This window comes from Hyperolius riggenbachi, chromosome 3 (assembly GCF_040937935.1).
Source record: "Hyperolius riggenbachi isolate aHypRig1 chromosome 3, aHypRig1.pri, whole genome shotgun sequence".
NCBI lineage: Eukaryota > Metazoa > Chordata > Amphibia > Anura > Hyperoliidae > Hyperolius > Hyperolius riggenbachi.
The window spans coordinates 335,386,405-335,398,837 of NC_090648.1; the positions used below are offsets into that span (position 1 = coordinate 335,386,405).

Genomic DNA, 12,433 nt, shown 5'->3' on the forward strand with positions numbered 1-12,433 from the left:
CTGAGGAGATCAGGACAGGTAGACAGAATGAACGCTTGCTTAACTAGCCACTACTTAGTGACAGCAAGCATCCACAATAAGACAGACTGGAATGAGGCAGCCAATGCGTTTGCAGCGATGGCGTGCCTCACAAAGACAGGACAAGATAGTCAGGAAATAGCAGGATCAAGATAGATGAACGTAACACAGACAAATATACAATAAGTATGTTTTCCTAGCGGATTACAATTACAGCTATCAATGAAACTATTTGTAACATCTGACTAACATATGTATATATCGGCAATGAACCGATATATGACATAAGCAGGAACACTGACTAGCACTGGAGCAATACAGGGAACAGGACTCAGAAGGATTCGCTATCTCTTCGCAGAGATGAACGCAATCCACAAGCAGTAACAGGACAGGATTCAGAAGGATTCGTTATCTCCTCGCAGAGATGAACGCAATCCACAAACAGGACCAGGAGCAGGATACTAGCTCAGCACGGGTGCTCACGATACGCGCAAACTACCAAAACGTGCTGGAAGGCTGCCTAACTGAACACAGGAAATAAACAGTTCATGTACGTATATATCAGCGACACCGATGTATCAACGTAACACGAATACAAGGAAAATAACAAAATGCGCAAGTATGCGTATATATTGGCGATGAACCAATATATGACACAAGACAAGCAGAGTAACAACTTCTAGAACAAGAGCAGAACTAGGAGGACTCGCTGACCCCTTCGCAGGAGTCAGCGCAGTCTACACGGACTAGGAACGAGGTGGGGCACGAGCAGAGTAACAGACAGAATCTGAGACTATGGTAGCCCATCAAGCATTGCAGGAAGCAGTTCTTTATACTGAGGTCATCCAATGGGAGCAGACCTGCAGATTCCCACACAAGTGAATGGTAATTAATCACAGGCTGACAGCAGGAAAAGGCAGACAATGATATGCAGCCTGCAGGAAAGGGATTGCCCCTCCATTGCAGCAGACAATGTTTGTTTACACAAAAGCATATTAAACTGTCATTAACTTCAGAGCGACTGCAGATGGAATCAGCAACTAGTTTAAGTGCAAACCAAACTATGCAAGAAAATGCATGTAATGACATCAGAACTGCTTGGGTTACAATACTACTGCAGCCAGCAGTAAACGCTGTAGACATGATCATAACATTACCCCCCCCCCCCCTTAAAAGCGGATACCAGACGCTTTTCAAAACTGAAATTCCCAACAAAACAATCTGACTGATAATTCATGATGACCGGGACAGCCCGGCAAGACCAAATTCCAGAAAAAGGCCCCACAAGACTGGACCCATCAGAACCAGAACCTACAGAACCATGCCCATCAGTACTACAAGCCCCAGTGTGACACCCATCAGAACCATGATTTCCAGAAGAAAGCCCTCCGAAACTCCCTGAGCGATACCCACCGCCTTCCAGGAACCGTTCAAAAACGCCAAAGCCTTTGCAATGCCCACCGGGACTGTCTTTACCAACACAAAACCCACTATTGAACCAGTCCAAGGCACCAGGACAAGTTTTCTCAGAGACCTCCCAGAACACCTTAAAGCTCCAAAGAGATCCCCATAGGTCAGAACGCCCCTTAGGCTCACATGGAGAACTATCAAGAACCCCTATGGAACCTAGGGCAATTCCCGAGTCAGGGCCACAAGGACAAACATCAAGATCAGGGCTTTCAGGGACCAGAACCATCTCTGGGCATGCAGGCAGACTGGCAACATCAGAACATGTTCCCACTAAGGAAGCATCAGAGCACTCTAACACCTTAGACACACTTGGGCATTCTGGCACACAAAGAACATCTGGGCACACTGGCACAAGAGAAACCTCTGGGCATGTCAAGGAACTGTGAGCCTCAGGGTCAGCCAAGACAGGACCAAAACCAGGACTGGCCAAAAAAAAATCATCATGACTAGACTTCGCAACTACTGGACTTTTACACGAGAATGCAGGGTCAGACTTAGATGTCGCTGATTCCAGCAAAGTCAGTAACAAATCAGATTCAGGGGCACTAACAAGACAGGACAAATCTTCTGATGTATGCACTGAACCAGATAGGGACTCCACAACTACCTCTGGACTGGACAGAGACTCATCTAATACACTGGATTGGAGCTCATGAGGCGCTGCAGAACAAGTCAGTATTGCAGCAGCCCCCACTGGACTAGGCAAAACTGAGGAATTCCCTGGACAGGAAGGGGACTCTGGAACCTCTGCCACAGCGGCCAGAGAACCAGAATCTTTCAGGATACAGGGCTGGGTTTCAGGAACACTCATTAGACCGGACTGAAATTCTGAGATTTCTATTATTTTGACCAGAGAATCAGAATTATCCATGTTACAGGGCAAGACTTTTGAAACATTCAGAGGACAGGGCTGGAGTTCCTCGGTTGTTACAACACTGGAGAGGGACTCAATAACATTGGTTAAATCAGACTGTGTACAGGGCAAGGTATCTAACACACTTGCTGTCGAGAACAATATTTCAATGGCTTCTGCTTCGCTGGGCAGAAATTCATCAAGTTTTATTAGAGCAGACTGTAATTCCAAAACAGCTGCTAGACAAGTGAATATTACTGCAACACCAACTGAGGTAAGCAGTGCCTCAGACTCCTCTGCTAGAGGGTTTGAAGTATCCAAAGTACTGGGTGAAGCATAAGACTCTGCGACCACAGCTTCACTGGACAGGATCACTGAACAGTCCATATTGCAGGACAAAACCATGGAAGCACCTGCTGGACAGCATAATGATTCTGTGACCTGAGTTTCATTGAAGAGATCTACTGCACAATTCATGGTACAGGGCAAATTTACTGGAACATTTTCTGAACACGGTAATAATTCTGCGATTTCGGATTCACATAGCAGACGCTCTGAGTTATTCACGAAGCTAGAGTGAGGTGTAGAAACAGGAAGATCAAAACACAATGTTTGCGCATCTGAATCACCATTCAATTGTGAAATTGGAAAATTCAGATGCTGGGGTTCTGAGGTTTCTGGACAGGATTGCTGGGACTCGGAAACTGATGTAGTGCATCTATTGGCATCTGCTGGATCAGACAGGAGTTGAACTTTATTAACACAGGTAATTTCTGCAGAAGTGTTTGCAGAGACAGGCAAGATTTTTCTGGTGTCTGTTTCACTGAACAAAGACTCATGAGTACTGGCTAGGCTGGACTCAGAAGTCAGCAGGACCTCTGGATTCTCTGCTGAGAAATTTGTGCAGGGCAAAGTTAAGAAAGTATCAGTGGCTTCTGTTTTACTGGGAAGTAACACTGAGTTATCCATGGTACAGGGTGGAGTTACAGGAACATTCACAAAACATGGCAGGGACTCAGTAACTGGTGAAGTGGGACAGTCTCCAATTGACAGTGTGTCTTCCTTGGTATCAACTGATTGAATCGCATAAAAATCGTCCAAAATCATTTTCCACACATCGATCAATGGAGCCACAAAGTCATACCCACACACACCAGTTTTTATTAGGTTATAGGCAGACTTAATGCATGCATTCAATACTAATTCACTTTTTGCACTGTAAAATTGACAAAATGAACTTGAATCATTCTTCCATTCATTGACCAGAGCTTCCATCTCTCCTTTCTCAAATGGAGGATTCCAAGCATACTTAACAGGCAGATCACAGTTCGCAAATGTGGTTATGGCAGAAACATACATTGGATTATTTAGCAGGCGATTGGCAGATTTCTTATTCCTAAGGATCTCCAACACCTGTAGCAAGTGTTGGACTGTAGTGTATGCAAATCTTTCTTGCTGCACGAATAGATTGATTTGTTCAATACTCTGTAATATATCCTCATAATCATACTCAGATAATTCTTTTAAACAAAAATCTTTATTTTCCCTAGCCAGTGATGAAAGTTCATTAGTAGTTTCATAAGTCCATTTAACTTCCCTGAAAGACAATTGCATTTCATTATCTGTTAATGGCAGAATCTCATTGCAGGTCTGATGCGCAGTCGCTAAAGATAACGATTCTGCAGATTGGACACGTTTCTTAGAACGTTTGCGTTTTGCCTTTGACCTTGCTGTTTTTGGTGATTTATTCAAAGCTGCAGGAAAATTATCAGTAACACTTTCTGCTTGCTGATCATTTTTGCAAGCAATTGAAGGAGCAGCTGATTGGCCTGCTGCCAGGAGTTCATTAAGAGGAAAAGGCAATGGATCTATGCGCAACCAATTGTGAATTACAAAAGCTATAAATTGCAAAGGACTTTGTCTAAACTGAGTGTGATCTAAGACATCGATTGCCCAATCAAAAAGTTTGCCCTTAAAAAGAGCACAAACGATCCAATCAGACCAGGTAGAAATTGCAGAAGCCCGAAAGTCGGGATTGGCCAGAACTTTAACCAATTCTGATATAAATTTGTCTGTAACTTCAGGACCAAGCTTTTCAAATTTTTTAAAAGAGCAGGACCCCTGACAAACAGTGTCATAATTTCTGGAAATCCCCCCCACAATAGGGATTGGTAATGGGGCTACCATAATGTTAGGCTTGGGGGTGTAATCTCCACAGTCAGCATGCAACACATAAACTGACGTGAAGGAGGTACACACACCAGCACAAGGGATCAGGATATCCCCAGTTTAGTGGAGGAGAGGACTGACTCCAATAGGAGATTGTGGTGCACAGAGCCGGTGCAGATCCGAACAGCCACAAACAACACTTTCGTAATAACGTCTCAGCGCAAAGTAGCGCTGAGCGCATAAACCAGGACTGAGGAGATCAGGACAGGTAGACAGAATGAACGCTTGCTTAACTAGCCACTACTTAGTGACAGCAAGCATCCACAATAAGACAGACTGGAATGAGGCAGCCAATGCGTTTGCAGCGATGGCGTGCCTCACAAAGACAGGACAAGATAGTCAGGAAATAGCAGGATCAAGATAGATGAACGTAACACAGACAAATATACAATAAGTATGTTTTCCTAGCGGATTACAATTACAGCTATCAATGAAACTATTTGTAACATCTGACTAACATATGTATATATCGGCAATGAACCGATATATGACATAAGCAGGAACACTGACTAGCACTGGAGCAATACAGGGAACAGGACTCAGAAGGATTCGCTATCTCTTCGCAGAGATGAACGCAATCCACAAGCAGTAACAGGACAGGATTCAGAAGGATTCGTTATCTCCTCGCAGAGATGAACGCAATCCACAAACAGGACCAGGAGCAGGATACTAGCTCAGCACGGGTGCTCACGATACGCGCAAACTACCAAAACGTGCTGGAAGGCTGCCTAACTGAACACAGGAAATAAACAGTTCATGTACGTATATATCAGCGACACCGATGTATCAACGTAACACGAATACAAGGAAAATAACAAAATGCGCAAGTATGCGTATATATTGGCGATGAACCAATATATGACACAAGACAAGCAGAGTAACAACTTCTAGAACAAGAGCAGAACTAGGAGGACTCGCTGACCCCTTCGCAGGAGTCAGCGCAGTCTACACGGACTAGGAACGAGGTGGGGCACGAGCAGAGTAACAGACAGAATCTGAGACTATGGTAGCCCATCAAGCATTGCAGGAAGCAGTTCTTTATACTGAGGTCATCCAATGGGAGCAGACCTGCAGATTCCCACACAAGTGAATGGTAATTAATCACAGGCTGACAGCAGGAAAAGGCAGACAATGATATGCAGCCTGCAGGAAAGGGATTGCCCCTCCATTGCAGCAGACAATGTTTGTTTACACAAAAGCATATTAAACTGTCATTAACTTCAGAGCGACTGCAGATGGAATCAGCAACTAGTTTAAGTGCAAACCAAACTATGCAAGAAAATGCATGTAATGACATCAGAACTGCTTGGGTTACAATACCACTGCAGCCAGCAGTAAACGCTGTAGACATGATCATAACAGCGTGGCAGGGCTGCGCTGTCATCGACTTAGAAGTCTACGGCATGGAACGGAGCTGGCGGCGGGAGAGCAGCGGCTCGGGCAGGACCGGCGCAGGACAGGGCGGCTGCTGGGGGAAGCCCCAGGTAAGTGAAACTATGTGGGTAAAATCTCGTTACAGTTCCACTTTAAAAGTGGTCATACCAAATGGTGATTTAATTTTCACTTTTTCTCAGTTTTTTATGTAATAGTAATGATTCAAGGTACCCTTCCTGAACACACACGAACACACACACATGAACACACACACGATACGAACACACACACACGCTCTCTTTCATCTAATGGTGTATAATGGATGAAAATTTAAATTGAAAGAACATGGTCAATAACAAATTGTCCTTTGAGAAGTGATCGAGAAGGACACTGTTGAGAAGCGAGTTAACCTCCTGTGCTAGAATAGCACGATTAAAACACATTTCCCATTGAGAGCTCTTCAAGGAGAAAAAATGATGTGGTGATGCATTCATTAGAATGTGGAGGTTATTATGATTTACTTAACTCAATTATCTAAAAATAATGAATTGTACATTTCCAACTGCTTTGAAATATTTGATTTAATTTGCCTCCCCTTCATTATGTGTACTTACCAATTGCAAAACCAGTAAAAAATATGAGAAATACTGCTTTACTTGAATATAGACCGTTATAAACAGTATCCAGAATAAAATGTACTTTAACATGGAAATACTGTATTAGAGTCTTTCATTCTGTATTACATATGTAGTATGGACAGTTGAAAAAAAAATCACATACAAGGCAAAATGTGTTGCCAGTGCCAGATATGCATTGGAGTGAACTAGTCATAACACCCTCTTTCTAGTATTCTAAAAATCACAGGACCAGAGACCTGGAAGTGCCATCCTCTCTATGATAGAGAGGATGGCACTTACAATAGTAATCAAAATAAAGCATCTTTTTATGTTTCACATAACTAAGGGTTTAAAAAAATTCCCCTGATATATAATTCTGTAATATATTATCAGTACTTTAGTATGTATCAGTACCTTCATTTAGTAAAATCTATCCTTAGCCATAAGGGTTGGGTCCTGTAAGGTAAAAAGGCCTCTGCTTTGATTGGCCAATGTAATGGTAACAAAGATACTAACGGACAAAAGTTCTGTTCCTTTCTAGTTGCATCAATTCTATTGAGAGGCCAAATATTATCAAGGGGTCTGTGGACCACTCTATTTATGTATATTTAATGAGATATATATACCTGGCTAAAAACTTTATGGTAACTGCTTACAATGTGGCCCCATCATTCCACTGCCCTGCATCATGAAAACATGTAAATAAAAAGTATAGACTGATATTTGTAGATGCTGCCCTATCAGTGTATGCACTGGCTGCCATCTTGTAGACATGATGACTGCTTAATTTACCCGTTTGTAATTTATTTCTGTGGTCCCTAGCAAGTTGAGTGACCTAGCTACTTACGCACTCCTGCCTAAGTGTGAATCATTCCTCACGGGACTAGTTTGAGGGAGTTAGATGCTTGTTATGACCTCTTTGGTTTTTTTTAGCCTCTGGTCATTCATCTACTTACAGTTCTGGTTTGTGGTTGAATTACCGGTAAAACTGCAAAACATTTCAGAACTAACTTTTTAATGATGAGTATCAAACCCTTCTTTCTTGTTGATATTTTACTGATGTCTTGATAAAACAGACATTCTTTTCATATCTCAAAATTGAATTGTGTTGGGTCATCACTATGGGTAAAAGTTGACATGCTGATTTCATTTTTCCCAGTATATTATGTATTTCAAATTGAGTAGAGTAGCCGTAAAGGTATTTGTTGATACCCCCTTTTTCTTATCACACTTTCTTACTAGCTTTGACAATTCTTATCTATATACATACTGAAATGGAAATATAATTGTTAATATTATTATATTATTAAATTATGAAATGACTCATGTAACAGCCATATATGTTATAAAAAAAAACAGCCCCGTATGATTTTAAATACTTTAGCATTAGCACACACACAGGCTTGCCTGGCTAGCACAACTTCTCTCCCTAGGGCTCAGTGTTCACAGCACACACAAACCTGGTAGCTTAACCTGCTGCAAACTAAGCATATAGTGGGGAGAAGCTGCACAGGTGGTAACGAGTGGAGTGCTGATTGTCTCTTTGGCTGTTTGAATACCAGGCATGGACTAAGGAGGAACAGGGAGGCACACCCAGATCCTTCTTTTCCCATTTCAGAGCTCTGTGGACCTGCAAGCATCATACTAGACCATATCAACCACTGGTTGCTAAACTATCCTGGGCTCCTTCCTCAGCCCCAGTCCTCCACCTGGTCCAAATGGGCAATTGCCCAGAAATTCATTAGGATAGACCTGCTATCCAGGACCCACCCCTGGAGACCTTTACAGCCTTAAAGAGACTATGAAGTCTCAAAAAAAAAGTATTTTTATTTAACAAATATGTTTAATATGTTAGCCCTTCCCGACGCTGTACACTAATTCCCCCACACTCCCCGGGGGTAATCCGGGCAGTGCTTCTTTGAGAGGGAACAGCTATGAGCCGCAGCTCTGCCTCTCAGTGCGTCTGTCAGCCCGGATCGCCGCCTCTCCCCGCCCCTCTGTCTTCCTTCACTGAGAGGGGCAGGGGAAAGGCGGAGATCCGCCGCTGACAGACGCGTGTGAGGCAGGGCTGCAGCTCATAGCTCTGCCTCACATGGAAGCGCTTAGGGCAGCAAAATTCACAACCAAGAAAGTGGTGGATTTTGCATGGGAGAGGGAGGGCGAGTTAGGAGGGGATTTAGATAGTTTACAGTGGCGGGAATGCTGCGGTTTAGTTAGGGCTAATATGTTAAACACATTTGTTAAATGAAAAGATTTTTTTTTTGGAGACTTCAGTGTCTCTTTAAGAATGTATATCCACCCCTTTAGCAACTGAAGAGCACAGAGCGCATGCTAGAACTTCAATACTGTTCTTGTCCACAAGGTGAGAATGAGTTACAGATGTGAAGTGGTTAAAGAAAAAATATAAGTCATTAGAAGTTGGAATCGTATCTTCCAGTTTGTGCATTGCTTCCCCATAGTTCGTTATCATTAAACCTTTGTTTGCAATTTCATGGTCACAATCCAAGTATTTAAACCTCAACCTTACTTTCTCTGCTGCAGAAGAACAACAAAAGTGGATCTTACCCTGGAGTACCGTTTAAGTGACGTGTCAAAGCCAGAGTTAAAATGCCAGTCAGCAATTGGATGAAAGATGCTCTTCATGGTCTCATCGTTAAAGGCGTCTATTGAGAGAATATTAAAATGACGTAGAAGGCGTGGGGTAACTGCATTACCTCCTCCAGCAGGAGGTGCCATAGCCGCCACAATAGATGTGTTCCTTATTTTGATCCTGCTTGTGTCATGCCTGTGGAAACAGATACAAATAGTTTAAGATGACTGGTCCACAATTTTCACCGCATAAATAACATGAAAGACCTATCGCTAAAGATTTCATAAGTCACAAAATTTTATATAAGGCCAAGCTTTCAGGTCTTCAGGAGAAGAGCAGGGGATTAGATTTCGTATGCTGTCAGATCAGATGATGGACTGCCACCAGCTGTGGTGAATAGCTTATATTGTAAATGAAATACTGCTTTCTTTTAAAATGTGCTGGCAGAAGTAAATCATCGTGATGGACATTCCCTGGAAGAGCAAATGCAAACACACAACAAAGAAACTTTGCTTCTCTGTTCCTCACAAATACCTCCTTCTAACATTGTCGCGGAGTGAGCACAATCTAACAATAGCAGAAAATGGAACACAAAATGAATTTGAATGATATAGAATTTCATATTCAGAGTCTGTCATAGTGTTTATGCTTCTGTCACACAGCAGGGGGTCAAACAAGTCTGAACAGTTACAGAAAATAGCGATATATAAAATATATTTGTGTTCTTAAGTACATCGGAAAGAGTTGAAGCAGGATGTCCTCTATCACATCAAATTTTATTATAGAAAACCTGTATTCTGCCGGCGTCATCACAATATCATAAAAACAGCAGAGTGAAAGCTCAGTTTGATTTCTTTTATAGTTTTAACATACTGATTAAGCAAAATGTAGAGTTTGGTTCTTTATGACAGAAACTTTTTTAGCATGAGCGCAATACAACTACACACATTTTTCACTATATCTAAACATAATGGGCCTGATTCAATTCACTTTTTAACCTCAATTTTCTCCTAGATCATTTTTCATCTTGTTTAAAATAACGTTTCAGCACTCTGCAATTGAAAAAGTACCAAAAAGTATTTTCTTGCTTGCTGTTGGCTTAAAGGGAACTTAAAGAGAATCTGTACTCTAAAATTCTTACAATAAAAAGCATACCATTCTATTCATTATGTTGTCCTGGGCCCCTCTGTGCTGTTTCTGCCACTCCCTGCTGCAATCCTGGCTTGTAATTGCCATTTTTAGGCAGTGTTTACAAACAAAAGACATGGCTTCTAACTAGAGTGTGATAGGCTTGAGAGTAGCTCAGTCTCTGACTCATACAGCACTTGGAGAGGGTGTGTATAGCTTCTGCCAATGACAAGCAGTGCAGCATATTCCACACATTCCAGCCTCAGCCGACAGAGCCCACAGAAGAGAGAAGATTATATCAAATAACAGAGATAACACAGCCACTGAGCAACTAGAAAAGCCTGCAGTAACACAGACCACATTAGAACATGTATAGGAACTTATAGGATAGAACAAATAAGGCTGAACATTTTGTTACAGAGTCTCTTTAAAGCAAGAGGGATATGGAGGCTGCCATATCTATTTCCTTTTATACAATGCATATTGCTTAGCTGCCTACTAATCCTCTGTCTTTAATACTTCTAGCCATAGACCCTGAACAAGCATGCAGATCATATGCTCTGACTGAAATCTGACTGGATTTGCTGCATGCTTTTTTCAGGTGTGTGACTCAGACATTATTGGAGTCAAAGAGATTAGCAGGACTGCCAGGCAACTGGTATTGCAATGCTTAAAAGGAAATAGATATGGAAACCTCACTTTAGGTTCCATTTAAAAGGCATTTTATTGATAAGATGTGAATATATCGCCTAGGAGAAAACTTGGCCCAATGTGCTTTCTGGTCTGAAAGCAGTTTACCAAAATTGTTCAGAGTTTGACAAATAGCATTTTCTGTGGTCCAAAATCTGTTTTGTATTCTCAACACAGTTCAGGAAATCTTTCCCTTGGAAACATGCTCAGTTCTGCTCTTTTGATTCAGTTATTTTCCTTTGATTACTGGCATTTTTTCCTTGGCCAAATTAGCTACAAAGAACTTAATAGTTTGTGAATTTAGAGTAACGTTTCTTTGACTAGTTTCTTTCCGAAGAATCAGAAGAATCAGAAGAATCAGCCACAGAGAAGAAAAGAGAGCACTTGGTCCTCCATACTGCTGCCTGTCCACCACTCGGGGGCATAACAATAGACCCTGAAAGGGATGCAGCATGGAGCCCAGAAGCCACAGGAGGGCCCTGTGGGTGGAGAAGTATTTTCTCTGTCCTGAGAGACTGACAACTAATGGAGAGAAAAAACTTTCTGCTCTATGCACAATTGTCCCAATGACTGCATCTGCCCAGTCATTGATAAGGAATCATAAAAACTTTTGCAGACAAAGATTTGTAGACAGTCCCTATTCAGTGTTCAGCAGGGTCTTGTGTACAGCACTTCTCTACCCCCAGTATTTCTACCCCTTCCCATATGCTCTGTACTGTAGCAATGCTGGAGGAGTCTGCAGAGCCAGTTCTGCTCCATCAGAGGTGGGACAGAGTGAGTGTTCTGCACACCATGGACTATATGCAATTGACTTTTTCTCCTGAGTTTTCTTCTAGTAGATCATTTTCTTCTTCAATTTAAAATAACTTTTTAGTACCAAAAAGAAGGGGAAAAAGTACTGTCAAAATAATTTTGAGTATTTGTTTGCTTTGTGGTGGTCGAAAAGGCATTTTATTTTTTAAGTTGCAAAAATATCACCTAAGAGAAAACTCAGGGGAATAAGTGAATTGCATATGGCCCCATGTGTGTCTGTATGTGTGAAAACATGCACATTTTATCACAGAAGCTAATGTAATTGATAAAGAAAATGCGTGCGGTGCCTACTAACTGGTTTCTGATTTTATCTGCAGGGGGAAAAACACATTCAAGTGTGCACTAGCTAATTGAATAGCATTGTTACCTGTGCAGAAAGCAGTGGTGGTGGTGGGGGGGGGATCCAAAGTTCCGCAGGTGGGCCCAGTTATTTCTAGCTACACCCCTGCCACAACTCCTACGCACAGCCAGTCTGCATCCCTGCCCTACTGCTCTTTGGCCCCATTTCTGCTATAAGCTAACTCAGAATGTCCCTCTTATGGCTCTCACTTGCCTTGCTTTTACCTTTCATGATGTAGACTGGTGATACGTCTCCAGCACAATCTGCTGCTGCAATATCACCTCACTGCAAAGTTGTTAAGCACCATCTAT

At 42.1% G+C, this 12,433-nt stretch overlaps 1 protein-coding gene across 1 annotated transcript in view; it reads right to left on the minus strand.

Moving 5' to 3' along the window:
* The window catches only part of LOC137562326 (dynein axonemal heavy chain 3-like), a 1,996,682-nt gene that overhangs the window by 705,021 nt on the left and 1,279,228 nt on the right, over positions 1–12,433 (minus strand). Inside the window, exon 45 of the mRNA XM_068273663.1 lies at positions 9,127–9,346. Coding sequence (XP_068129764.1) covers positions 9,127–9,346 — 220 coding nt within the window. The remainder of the gene's footprint in view (positions 1–9,126; positions 9,347–12,433) is intronic.